Source organism: Seriola aureovittata, chromosome 5 (genome assembly GCF_021018895.1).
Source record: "Seriola aureovittata isolate HTS-2021-v1 ecotype China chromosome 5, ASM2101889v1, whole genome shotgun sequence".
Taxonomy (NCBI): domain Eukaryota; kingdom Metazoa; phylum Chordata; class Actinopteri; order Carangiformes; family Carangidae; genus Seriola; species Seriola aureovittata.
In genome coordinates this window covers 24,263,967-24,276,588 of record NC_079368.1, presented here as the reverse complement: position 1 = coordinate 24,276,588, position 12,622 = coordinate 24,263,967, and the positions used below count along the sequence as shown (strand labels likewise).

Sequence of the window (12,622 nt, the reverse complement as noted above, 5' to 3'; positions counted from 1 at the left end):
AGTTCACAAAGCTCCTCCAAAGCAAAGCAAGACATTTTACAACTGTTTTTTAAATATTTTTCAACCACTTTACATGAAGTATAAATAAATCACACAACAGCTGTACTCAGAGCCACCCAGTTTTAATAAGTCTTATGAAGACCAAGTCAGACATATAACTGACAGCAGCAGCACACTGATAACAAGTTAAAAGTCATTATAGAACTGTAGTTGAAATATTGTATTCCAGACAAAACTGTACAAATCATAGATACGGTTTATATAAAATACAAAATGGCGAAAAGGCCATGTTGTTTGGTGATAGTTGCACTTCGAGAGATCATTTAAAAACATTAGCAGAGTCTGAAGAAGCTCCTCTTGAGTGAAGGTTGTGTCCATCTGCAGGTCAATGCAAGTCTCTGGTCACAAAAGTCCATAACATAATTTCTGCTTTTCAAATCAAGGATTTATATAGGAGGCCAGCTTTTGGCAACTTCTTGATGCATGGATTCAGGAATCCACTGACAGTATGCAGACAGCAGAACTGTAGGAGGAGAAAAATACATGATTACATGACAACAAGTCTTATCAAATCAGACTGGCACAAGTGATACCAAGCACATTAAATCCTCACATTTATCTTCAGTCTTCCAGACGGAAAGCAGAGTGTCTCTGCAGTCAACTCTCTTTGACACCAGCGGTCCCAGCACAGCCTCCGTCCTGGGCTGCAGTCTACAACAGCAAAGACACAAGAGCAGAGGAAAAGTTCTTCTTTGAAACAAGTCAAACTATTAAATGACAAAAATGGTGAAATGCCTCAAAGAGGGAAGAGCAGTGTGTGTGTGTGTGTGTGTGTGTGTGTGAGTGAGTGTGTGAGAGAGAGAGACAGAGAGAGAGAGTGCCAACTTACTTTGCCCATGTTTTTATCATGATGGAGGGGTTTGAGAGAAGGTGACCAGTGTGTTTCTTTAGTTGAGGACAAACCTGCAAAGCAGACAACATTACTAAACAAGACCTGTCTGGTTTTGTCTGGTGCAGGATTTGATTTGGGATTTTTATGCTCTTTTTCCTATTTAGTGCATTTGTTTTCTTTTTGCTTGGCACAGAGAACACATCAGTATGTTAAGTTTCTTTAGACAAAAACTTTTCTGAAGACAGGAAATGGTTAATATACTTAAGAATTTAAACTTCAATGTAATTTCTTGAATTCTCAATAATTTTTGGATTGAATTGATGATCATTTATGTCGTGTTTGGTTTTAATATCGTTTCATTGAGTTGGGTGTAGTGAGGATAGTGTAACAGCACAGTGCAAGAACCCCCGGCCTGTTCAATGGCCATGTCTGGCCTATGAATAAGAAACACAAGAACATTTGGGCGTGGAGCATAAGTTTAAATATTTGTTGATTATACTGTATATTTAATAATTTACCAAGTTAAGAACAAGTATTGATCTAAATAAACAATAAAGGGGGCAGGATCAATAGTTGGTAAGGCTACCAATACTTAAGAATATCAGTTATTTTGAGCTCTAGCAGTGTTCACGACTGTTTAGGATTGGACAGAATGGTAAGGGTCAAGTTTTCATGCCCAGCTGAAACTTAAGTGAAGACTTAAGAGAGATGGTGGGACTTTCAGGTTTCACTGCAGTACCTGTCCTTCAAGAAAAAACTTGGCAAACAGTTTGTAGCGCTCCAGGCCGTCTGGATACTCCATCTCCACCGCTGGCAGCTGCCACCCCACACGGACTGCAGGAGGAGACACAGAAATGACTCAGAGACGCCTGTCGGCACAAACGCAGCTCCGGTGCTCAGCTGTAGAGAACTTACAGAAGGTGCTTGAGCGGTGACATCTGACGGTGCCGGCGGTCGAGCAGAACCACGGTAACGGTGGGTCGAGAGGGGGGCCGAAATGACAGTACTGAGGCAGAAGCTGAGGGACCCACTCTGCTTCTACTGCTGATACACCTGACACCAACAGGGAGGAAGACATGTGAGGGTAAGTAAGCCCCTGTTTTTTCACATTTGACAGCTCTCTACGTCAGCGCGAAGAAGACACTGTGACACCAGTGACCTTACTGTCCTTTTGTCCATGGTGATTTACCTTTCATGTACATCTTGGTGGTCTCCATGATCTCCTGGTAGACGATAAACTCTGGCAGCGTTTTAAACAGTGCAGACGTGGGATGAATGAACACCGGGTCGTCCATAAGAGCCGTCTGTGAACCACAACAGATAAAGGTGAGGAGGTGAAGGAGAGCGACGGCACAGTTCATTCTTCTAAGAAGCAATTACAGTCCTCAGTGCAACTTGCCTTGTATCCATTCTTCCATTTTGGGTCCAGTATATCTTCCGCCTGCACACGGCGAGCAAGATGGTCTCCAAGTCCAGTCAAAACAATCTGCCGCAAGCAAACCACCTGGTGCTCTGTCGGTGGAGTCATCTTGGGATCTACAAATACTCCCACCTCTGGACACACTGCGTTCACTGGGAGGAGAGAACACAAATGATTTTTCGTTGCGTTTTTTGCAGCAGATGTGTGTTAGGTTTTCTGTGTTTCTTGCATGCGAGTACCTGCGTTGGTAAGTTGTCCTCTGAGCCTCCTGATCTCGACCATGGCTTTATACCGGAGGCCGTTCTCCTCACAAAACTTGGGAGTACAGCCAGCAAATTCACAAGCACCAACTGCGCCTGCAGTCACATGTATCCAGAAATAAATCAAATGTGATCATAGACTTTTATGTGCCTCAATCAATCATTCCTCAATCAAGTCTCAGTTAACTTGTTTAAACCATGAGCCTCCTGAACTCTCACCATGAAATCTTTATTCATGCTGAAACCTAAAGGAAGATTTTGATTCTGAAGTCTCATCTTGGGACCTTTAAAATCAATATACAGTTCAATACCGTTCAGTCAAATCTGAACAAATGTAAGCTTACCCAGCATGACCATGAGGTCCCCCAGTAGGAGTGAGGCTCCTTGCCCAGCCCACAACCTCCTCATTTGGGTCAGCCGAGCTCGACGCTGGGTGAGCTTGGAGCTCTCATCTTCATTACCTGCAGGTCTGAGGAGAGAAAAAGATGTGTGTGAAATATAAAAACATAGCTAACTTACAGCTTCACTGTTGTATGCCTGTCCACATATAATAAAAGCATTACACATGAAGAACGCAGCAGTCAGTGCGTTGCAGGTTTGATGCAGTTATTGCAAGCAAAGGTTATACAACCAAATGGTATATGTTGTTTATCTTAAATTACTTTAAGACAATGCTATGTCTAGGTATTTTACACATCTACATGTAGCTTAATACCAAGAAATAAAAGTTGAAATTCTGAACTCTTGTCTCATATTTCTCTTTTGATCTTAAACCTAAATGTCCAGTAGTTTCGGAGGGTGAGTGACAACAGGGAAGGTCAAAAAGTACCTGTCTGTTTTGAACTTGGGCAGGTGATCCATATGCAAAATTAAGGGAACTAAACAAATTAACTTCCTGTTTTGTGTCTCGATCTAAGGTTGAACCAACAGCAGTAAAAAGTTTACAGCTCTAATGCAGAAGACGTAACACAGAACTCTCTCCACCACCTTTCACAGTTTAATATTAGTTAATCTCTTCTTTTCCCCAGATAATATGTCTTTACCTCAACGTGGACAACCAGGAAAACAGGACAACCGACTTTATCAAGATTTGGACTTGGGCTTTGACAAAAAGAGGTGAGCTTTTTCCGACCTTTCCAGCAGAATAAAAGTGTCTCATCAGGTGCATCGTGAATACCTAGTTGGAAACCTGCTTAAAGTTAGTAGCTTTAGTAGTTTTTTAAGAGTGAGAGAAGTACTTTTATATTTTTCAGAGTAAATGTTATTTTAAAAATAAATTATGTTTTATTCTATATATTCTAAATAGTCTGACACAAATGACAAACACTTTTTTTAAAAAATGACCAAGTGCAAAGAAAGCGATTCATGCAATTATCTGAATAGCATTTTGACATGCGCAACATTGCTGGACATATATTAATATAATACGTAACACTAATTTGACGTAACCGCGCACAGGACGTATTTTACCTTTGAGAAGAAGTAATGGCGGGCTCTGATGAAACCCATGTAAGTTTTCACATTTTAGGCTGGAGTGAAAGAAACCTGTCCAAGTGCTTGGTAAAGTATACTGAAGTGCTGCAGTTTTGGAAGTTTGTATTTGGACCTGGGTTGACTTGGTGAATTGTCTGAATCACTCTAGTGTGCTTGTTCCCAGTCGTGACTGCGTGACTTTGAGTCCATGCGCCATTATGGCAAAACGCGGTCCTACAGACTCCGACTGTAGCTGGAACTACCACAGTGGCACGTCTGAGGACTTTGGCAGGAGCGTATATGTCTGTCTGTCTCAGCAATAGCATCACAAGATACAGACACAAAATTTTACAGGTGCAGTTAGGTTGAGATCAAAGTGTGGAGATTTGTGCAGTCTCACCCATGAGTACCGAACGTTCGTGTAATAACGTAGTAATGACAGCTGAGTATTGTTGTTGAGTATTGTTAGCATGTAGTAGAGAAATTTAAGCTCACTGCAGTTAAAGTGGTACAGTTTAGTATTTGTAACAGGGTCAATAAATGCTACACTTGATTTTCATAAAACATTTTTGATTACATTGCAGATTTCTATTCAGTGTGTGGACAATCCTGTTGGATGTCCTGGTGTAATCGTCTATGACGATGAAACATTTCCCATTTCTTTCCAACAGGTGAGGTCACTTCCAGCTATTTTAAAGTAAACATTAAAATAAACAAAGGATCTGGACACATTTTTATGTAGTTTATCTTGTGTGTTTTTGCCCTCTGCTTGGCCAGGATACCACACAGGGGGCTGCCTGCCGCGATGGAGAAGGCCCTCACAGGTTAATGTGTCTTATTGTCAGGTGCACTACACTTTCGCATGTGCAATATGTGAATTTAATTTCTTACTTATTTGTTTTACTGTTACTGTTTTACTGTAGTTCTATGAGAGTTTCCCAATGGCCCAGTAATGAAGCTAAAGAGGACATTACTCTGTCGAGCGATTCTCCAGAGACCAAGAGGGATTCAAACTGCTGGTAAATAAAATTAAATCTAAACTTTGATTTTGTTGCTCACCTTGGTGAAAACGGATTACTCACTTATAAACTTTTTTAGAAGAAATATAAATGAAGCTCCTCTAGTTTTCTTCTTTTAGTGTTGTGATAGCATGATATTTGCTGTAAAACACTGATTGTAAATGAACCATGAACCATGTAAACCCTATAAATGAAAGATTTGTTGAAGTGTTATAATCTGGTAGTTGACAGTAATTATTTGTGCTGAATGATTGAGCTGATTTATATTCTCTGTGCTCAACGTCAAGATGATTTCCAAGGGAGGCTAAAGCTGATAAACACTTCCACTAATACTTCTTGGCTACACACCTTACGTTCGCCTTTCGCTCACTACAAACATTTGAATCATCTTTTTGTCCCCTTCAGCTATTACGTGCTTTAACTTCATGTTTTGTTTGATCTCTACTACTTGCAGATTTTTCAAATTTTCCTCCTTTTTCTAATGTTTTGACGTTCGGCTTGTGCTTTCTTAAGCTGCAGTTTGCAGTAATGTGGTGGCACCTGACTCAACCACTGAGGAAGACGTCCCCTCGGAGGGAAGACCAGCAGGAATGAGAGAACCCACACTCTGGCTACGTATTGCAGTACTATCACAGACTGCTGATTAATCATTAATAACCACTGTCAATACAATAATAGGAATGGTTGTGTAATACATGTGGATTTGCAACAGTTACACCTTTTAAAAACTGTAAAATATGAATAGATTTACAGACTTTACCATTATGATCTTCTCTTGCACAAAGACGTAAAATGCTTAAGAGACTCTGTGCCTGTGACCACGGGGTGCTGTACATTTTAGCGCTCTTGCAATGTCCATTGTGGTATTAGTTAGTAGTTTCAGTTGTTTAGTTTTAAAACACCACTCAGATAGATGGTTTAGACTTACTGTAATTTTGTTATGCGTGGTTCACCATTTTGGCAGTTTGTTATCATTAAAAGCAAGAACCATGAAAGTCATGTCGGCCTTGTTTTTACTGTGCGTATAATTTATAAAGTAAATCTTTTTTGTGACTTTGTCCTGAAATAAAAGGGAAATGACACTTTGTAAATATAGGAATATTATATTATGTAAAATGAAGCAAATGTAAGTTTGCCAAGAGAGATTTTATCCAGAGGGATTTTCTGCCGCAGATTAAATTAAACAGGTTGTTTAATTCAGCATTAATGCCACTGGGTGAATTAAGTGGGCAGACGCCTTCCTTTAGTATTCCAGTTGTTTTAAATACTTGCCTAACAATCTTTCCCTTGATACATTAAACACAACTATAATGAAGTCTTAAAAGACTCGGAGAATTAAAGAGATGGGGTACATTCCTCATCTACTCCCTTTCAGTCCAGACCTCCAGTTATTCAGACTAATCTACTGTTTTGTGTATATTTTATCAGTTCAATGATACCTCTAGCTCCACCAGGTGGCCACTGGAAGAATTTGTTATCAGCACTTTTATATGGAAAAAGGAAAAAATCCATAATCAAAGCTTCTACCTCGCAAAGACATGACACTCTGTTTTGCTCTGCGCTCACTTCCTACCTGGTTGAATCCAGAACCTCGTGCGTCATGGCGCCCCATGGAAGAACAATTAAATGTTTATCTAAAAACACAGATCATTAGAGAAAACATGCGTCTTGACCTGTCAAGGTCTTCGAAGATCTCACGGACTGTCATGGCTGCTACCACAGCAATGACGTACGGCAGGCAATCCTGCTGCCTCCCGAGCGCTAACATTTTAGCATAACGTGGTGCCACAGGGAAAGAAGCCATTGCTCTGCCAAGGGGGGTGATGGGACAGCTCAGCCTCGCTCGCTCCATCTCTTTTACCCTGATAATAAAAGAAAATCCTCTACTTACAACATAGTCAAAATTCTAAATGAAAATATAAAAGGCTGATTCGGTGACAGGATTTAAGGAAAGGGCCATGAAGGTTGGCACTGGAACATCTGACTTCCCTGTGCAATAAAAAATAACCTAATAACACCCAATTCTGTTGTTCTCATTGGTCTGACGAATTGTCAATCAAAATCTTAACGAGTTCTACAAATTCCTGAGTTCTATAATTAAATTTAATATCCTCTCAAATAACTTCAAATTAGAATACACCTTTGTTTCATGACATGACTTTGCTTCTCTGTAAGAACCTGAAAAATATCCCTCAACATTCTTGTTTTAATTAATAGGAATGTAATCCAAGAAAAAAGCCAGAGACTGTTGTCAAGGCAGGTAACAAACAGAAGACCCAGCGACAGACAGTTACCTTCCAGTGCGAGGCGGCTCTTTCAGCGCTCCCAGCGAGACTAATAACTGCTCTGCTGCAACAAGAGCCTCGGCAGAGGGAGACGTGGGGAAGGGAAAATTGACCACCTGCACAAAAAGAAAATATGAAGCCGTTTATATTCATACAGCAGCATTTCACTCAGAAACCTGCTGTTGTTCCCTTTTTACTGACCTTTTCTATGTTGAGATCCTTCATCTGTAGAACCAGGTCTTCCACAGGCCTGCGAGTGATCTCTGCCTCAGAGAACAAGCTGAAGTCTCCAAACACGGCAGACGAGTACAACCTGCAGAAGCACAAAGACAAACGCTTGTGAATATCTTCCCCGAGTGAAGAAAACATCTGCGTGGTCACTCTGTTAAGTCCCGACCTGTAGCAGTGTCCCGGCTCTGTGCGTCCCGCTCTACCCGCCCTTTGATTGGCGGAGGCCTGCGAGGTCCATGTGACTTTAAAAGACGACACTCCGGTCACTCGGTCGTAGAAACGTTTCTTAACTCGACCGCAGTCAACCACGTACTTGATGCCGGGGATGGTCAGAGACGTCTCGGCCACGTTGGTGGCTACGACACACAGACGAGTGCCAGGAGGAGGAGGCCTGAACACCTGCAGGCAAGAAGCACACACACGTTATCAGACTCTCCACATTTTGTGAAGCGACATTACATTATTACTTTAATCTTTTATAATGGTCTTCACTCTTTATAAATATACTTTAATGCTAAAAAACAATCCTACGTCTTCTCCCGCATCATGATTTCCATCCGTTTTAGTGCCGACATGTTAATCTTACCTTGGCCTGCTGCTCTGGGGCCAACAAAGAGTAGAGCGGGAGGACATACAGAGGGAGGGATGGGTCCGCCTTCTCCTCTAAAAGATGAAACACAGCACAGCAGAATTTGTAAGGACACTTAAGTGAAATACATACAACTGGATTTGAGGAATTATTGATCTGGAGCAGCTTGCCTTCATTGCTGGGATCGTCGCCGATATCTACATCAGAGCCTTCGTCCTCCTCGTCTCCGATCCCCGCCTCCCTGTCCTCGTCACCTTCATCCACCGGCAGGGCGGAGTAGTTATCCAAGTCGATCCTGGGCAGAGACTGGAGACAGAAACAACACTCCTAAAATATGTACACAAGAAATAGGTATCAAAGATGTAAGCAGCTTTAAGGACCCATCAGAAGGGTATTTTAAGCTACAGCGGCTTTTGGGGGCATTTCACAAAAAGTAGACTCACGACAGTCTTCTTCTGCTTGGCCTTTTTAAACTTCCTCATCGCCTCTGAGGTGTCTGCTTCTTCATCTTCACCTGGACACAACAAAAAAAAAAGTAAATATAGAAAACCTCTGCCCAGAATTACATCAGAGTGTGAGGGGACAAAACAGGTGTGTTACACTCACCGGTGGTTGTGTTACTCTTCCTGAAGGGGAAAGCTTTCCTCAGTCTTCTGCACAGACTGTGAACCTCTGCCTGACCGGTCAGAAACACCAAGATACCACCTGAGGGACACAGACATGGTATCAAGGCAGTAGTAAGACACCTATTAATGCGGTGAGTTGCAGGATTCGCCCTTCTTTCTTTATAGGTCTATTTAGTTTTGTAGTAAATAAATGTTAATGCTGAAAACTACTAAATCTGTTAGATGTGGCCGTCTGTTTGGGCACCTGGAGGCAGCATCCGGTGGATCTTGCAGGTCTTGTGGAAAGCCTCTCCGGTGTAATCCTCCAGCGGGGTGCGTTTGTTGAAATGGATAGTGACGGGGAACTGGCGGGCGTCCACCTTGATGACGGGTGGAGGAATCCGGAACAGCTTCTGGTTGTCTGTGAAGTCTTCAACCCGCAGAGTAGCCGACATGACCAGCAGCTTCATGGGCATGCCTTTCTGCAGAGAGATGGTGGTGTGAAACAACAGGTTAATCAAACAGGAAGATGCTGATGGAAAGAAAACCCCCTGCGAGTCTTTAAGGTTCGGACTTTTCACACCACAAACAGCAGCTGCGTCTCTCACCTTGTTTCTGAGCGGGACGATACGAGACAGCAGTCCGATGAGGATGTCGGTGTACACACTCCTCTCGTGGGCTTCATCTATGATTATCACACTGTATCTCTGGAGCAGGAAATCCTAAGAGACAAGACAGACACGATATCGAAGCCGTTAAAAGACTCATACAGATTCAATGTACTGTGTATTATAAACAAGTCTATTATTAGTAATAATAGTAAATAATAGTAATAACTTAGTAAAACTAACTTGATCTTTCACAGGATGCTTCAAACATTAAAATGGGTTCAGTGTGAAATATAAATATGGTTTCCCTTACAACTACATGAACGCAGCAGGGACATGTGTCTTTATTCTTTTTTCATCATTTAGGAGATGATAATAAAAACACTGTAAGGATCAATGTTTTTCCTTCTGTCAAATGTCAAAAAAAAAGTCATGTTTTCATGTCTATTTTCTTTTTCTCTCTGTAGAGAAATGCAGGAAAACAGTATTTAATTCAGATTTTCCATCATGTTTACAGTATTTTATTGAAATAACTCAATGCAGAGTAAAGACGGTACCTTCTGGATCTCCTTCAGTAAAACACCGTCTGTCATGAACTTGATTTTGGTCTCGTCTGTCACATTCCCTTCGTATCGGATCTGGTAAGACACCACCCTGGGCACAGGATTGACCATAGATACATATTTAAAAAATGTTATTATAAGCAATATTTCCGTTTCCAAATTTGTCACAAAGAGGCTTCGTACATGAATAGTCTGTATATTATATCATATATATTTTTGTTACCGTGTGGACAGGTTCATCTCTTTGGCCACCCTGTGAGACATGCTGACAGCTGCTACTCGTCTCGGCTCTGTGATGCCAATAATCCCACTGCCACTGCAGAGAGAAGCACAACTGTAACCACATGCAATCACACATGACATGAATGTTTATCCACATAAAAGCCTTTTTTTCTCTGTAAAAAAATCCAGTGAGGCATTTAAGGACTGCCCAACAGAGAGGATAAGCTACCTGGCGTAGCCGGCTTCATACAGGAACTGAGGAACTTGAGTGGTCTTTCCACTTCCTGTCTCTCCGCAGATGACGACACAGGGGTTTTCTCTCACTGCCTCCATGATGACCTGCTCCTCCGCCAGCACGGGCAGCTTCAGACGAGCGTCCTACAGCAACAGAATGAAATACACCTGAATCAATCAATCACCAACAAAAAACACTCGAGACTCTCGACAAACATGCGGTGAGCGCAGACCTGTATTTCTGGTAATCTGTCAACAGGGATGAAGACCGCCGGCTGCGACGGCTTCTTGTCTTGAACTTTCTGCTGATTTAGAACCTTCTTCTCACTCTGTCCATCTTGTTTTGTTTTCCGTTGTTCTTCCTTCACTCCCTGTTTGTCCTCTGTCTCCTGAGTGGGAGAGGTGGTTTCCTTAGCTTCATCCATCTCTGTGGTTTGATTCACTTCTTCATCCTCCTCCTCCTCATCATCATCAGAGGAAGTGTCCAGGTCACTACTTTCTTCTGCCTTTTGTTCGTCTTCATCTTCCTCCTCTTCTCTCCATTTTCTTTTCCTGTTCGCTCCACTGACGCTGCTGATCTTCGGACCTGAGTCTCCGTCTTTTGTTTCATCCAATGTCCTGAAAATGACCCAAAAATATTAAACCATCGATTCCACCTTCACCACATCCTCCTCCTCCACATATTGTATTTGTGCACTCACTGTTTAGTCTGGTAAAGTTTGTCTCCAGTTCCCAGTTTGGACGTGGTGTACAGCAGCTTCAGTTCAGAGTCTGGAAGCTGCACCTCAGCCAGTTTGGTCAGGATGTCTGCTCTCTGCACAGGACAGACAGACACATAGGTGGGTTGTGATCTAGTTCTTTATATCAAATTTGACTAAAGTCTTGTTGGCAGACTAACTTAAATTTAATGTTACAAGTTACAGTGAATAACTGTGAATAACAGTGAAGAAATTGTTCAACTGGTTCGTTTCAGCACGACTAGAAACATTATTGTGGTTATAACTGTTGATAAAAGTTGCGTTCCCCTTGCTAAAAAGTGTGTTTGTAAAACCTGGTTAGAGAAATTACTTTCTTCTTAAAGCTGCGCGGTTTTTTGTCTGAACCTGCAGCATCAACCTGTCGCTCACCTGAGCTTTCTTCTCCTTGCGCTCCAGCACTTTCTGCAGCTCTTTCCTCTGCTTCTTGGTGAGGGGCTTTTTGGTGGAAACCGGTGTCACTGAGGTTTTCGACTTCTTGGCTTTGTTGGCTGGGAGGACCAAAGCGTTGCTCTCATCTACACCTTTTAGCCTGGCTCCACCTGGTGAAAACACAGCATACAGTGGTTGACAACACTGAAGTTAAAGGGAAACTTAAATGACACTTTTTGCATCACTTTCTGGTGTGAAAGGCTACTACACATCCATATCAAAGCTTTAACTGTTTAAACCTACTTTCAGACTTGTGAACTGTCATCTTTATACAGGCAATAAGGCCAATAAACCATGTGTAGTTTAAAAAATAAAATAAAAACTAGTCCAATGTAGTTAGACCAGGGCACCCTTTTGTGTTTCCACAAATAAAATAAAGGCTTCACAAATCAGAAACTGTATTTTCAACACACTAAACTGGTCCAGATTGTAGAAGTCCAAGTGTAGATGTTTTTGGCCTAGGTGTGAAAAAAAGCAGTGAAATTGCAATTTTTTTCCCCCAAATAAACTAAAAGTTTCACAAATCTGAAAGTTTCAAACAGGCTCAGGGCTTTACCTTCGGACTGTCTAACACACGTTCACATCAATAAGCGGGTTGAGCAGTTTCTGGATAAAGTCTCACCCTGCAGTTCCACCACAACCTCCGTCTTCTCTCCATCAGCTGGTTGTTGAGGGTCGCTCTGCTGTCTCCCCTTCCAGTTGTGCTTCTTCCTGAGTTTTCCCATTTTAAACTGACGTCTAGTAGAAACATGAGAACTTATTATGTTAAACATCACGAAAAAAAAAAAAACTGACACCATGCCAGAGCCACAATGAGCTAATTATCTAAAATCACCTGAAGCATCGCGGTGTTTGACGTTATTTACGCAACCGAATAAATCTTTATGAATATTGAAAAATACAAACCTTTTTTTATTTCAGCGGGTCAAACAGCAATAGACATTTAAACACGTTTGAAATTTCAGCTCTGCACTGACATCACGTGTAAACATAGTCCATCAGGGAAAACTGTCCGTAGCTGAAACCAGGTCTTC

The 12,622-nt window shown here is 41.7% G+C and overlaps 1 protein-coding gene and 1 long non-coding RNA gene across 2 annotated transcripts; one reads left to right on the top strand and one right to left on the bottom strand.

The window, feature by feature from the left end:
• Window positions 1–106: 106 nt before the first annotated feature.
• dhx37 (DEAH (Asp-Glu-Ala-His) box polypeptide 37) lies at window positions 107–12,584 on the bottom strand. Its single transcript, XM_056376435.1, has 27 exons — window positions 12,495–12,584; window positions 12,211–12,326; window positions 11,529–11,698; window positions 11,103–11,215; window positions 10,635–11,019; window positions 10,397–10,545; window positions 10,169–10,261; window positions 9,940–10,036; window positions 9,383–9,496; window positions 9,040–9,256; window positions 8,776–8,874; window positions 8,613–8,683; window positions 8,340–8,475; window positions 8,167–8,243; window positions 7,747–7,979; window positions 7,551–7,662; window positions 7,359–7,465; window positions 6,738–6,926; window positions 2,917–3,041; window positions 2,552–2,668; window positions 2,292–2,464; window positions 2,082–2,196; window positions 1,808–1,945; window positions 1,632–1,726; window positions 890–963; window positions 614–711; window positions 107–523 (listed from the first exon to the last, which is right to left on the bottom strand). The coding sequence occupies exons 2-27, from the start codon at window positions 12,311–12,313 to the stop codon at window positions 447–449; spliced, it is 3,477 nt and encodes a 1,158-aa protein (XP_056232410.1). The 5' UTR covers window positions 12,314–12,326; window positions 12,495–12,584; the 3' UTR covers window positions 107–446.
• Window positions 3,053–6,719, top strand: LOC130169582 (uncharacterized). Its single transcript, XR_008827848.1, has 3 exons — window positions 3,053–4,716; window positions 4,823–4,869; window positions 4,969–6,719. It is a non-coding gene; the product is annotated as an uncharacterized LOC130169582 (long non-coding RNA).
• Window positions 12,585–12,622: the final 38 nt, after the last annotated feature.

Excerpts from the sequence above, each read along its gene's own strand:
- dhx37 (XM_056376435.1), bottom strand. The coding sequence starts at position 12,313 with ATGGGAAAACTCAGGAAGAAGCACAACTGGAAGGGGAGACAGCAGAGC. Across the intron at positions 7,980-8,166 it reads CCCCAGAGCAGCAGGCCAAG|GTGTTCAGGCCTCCTCCTCC; the intron begins GTAAGATTAACA and ends TCTTGCCTGCAG. Across the intron at positions 2,197-2,291 it reads AATGGAAGAATGGATACAAG|ACGGCTCTTATGGACGACCC; the intron begins GCAAGTTGCACT and ends TGTGGTTCACAG.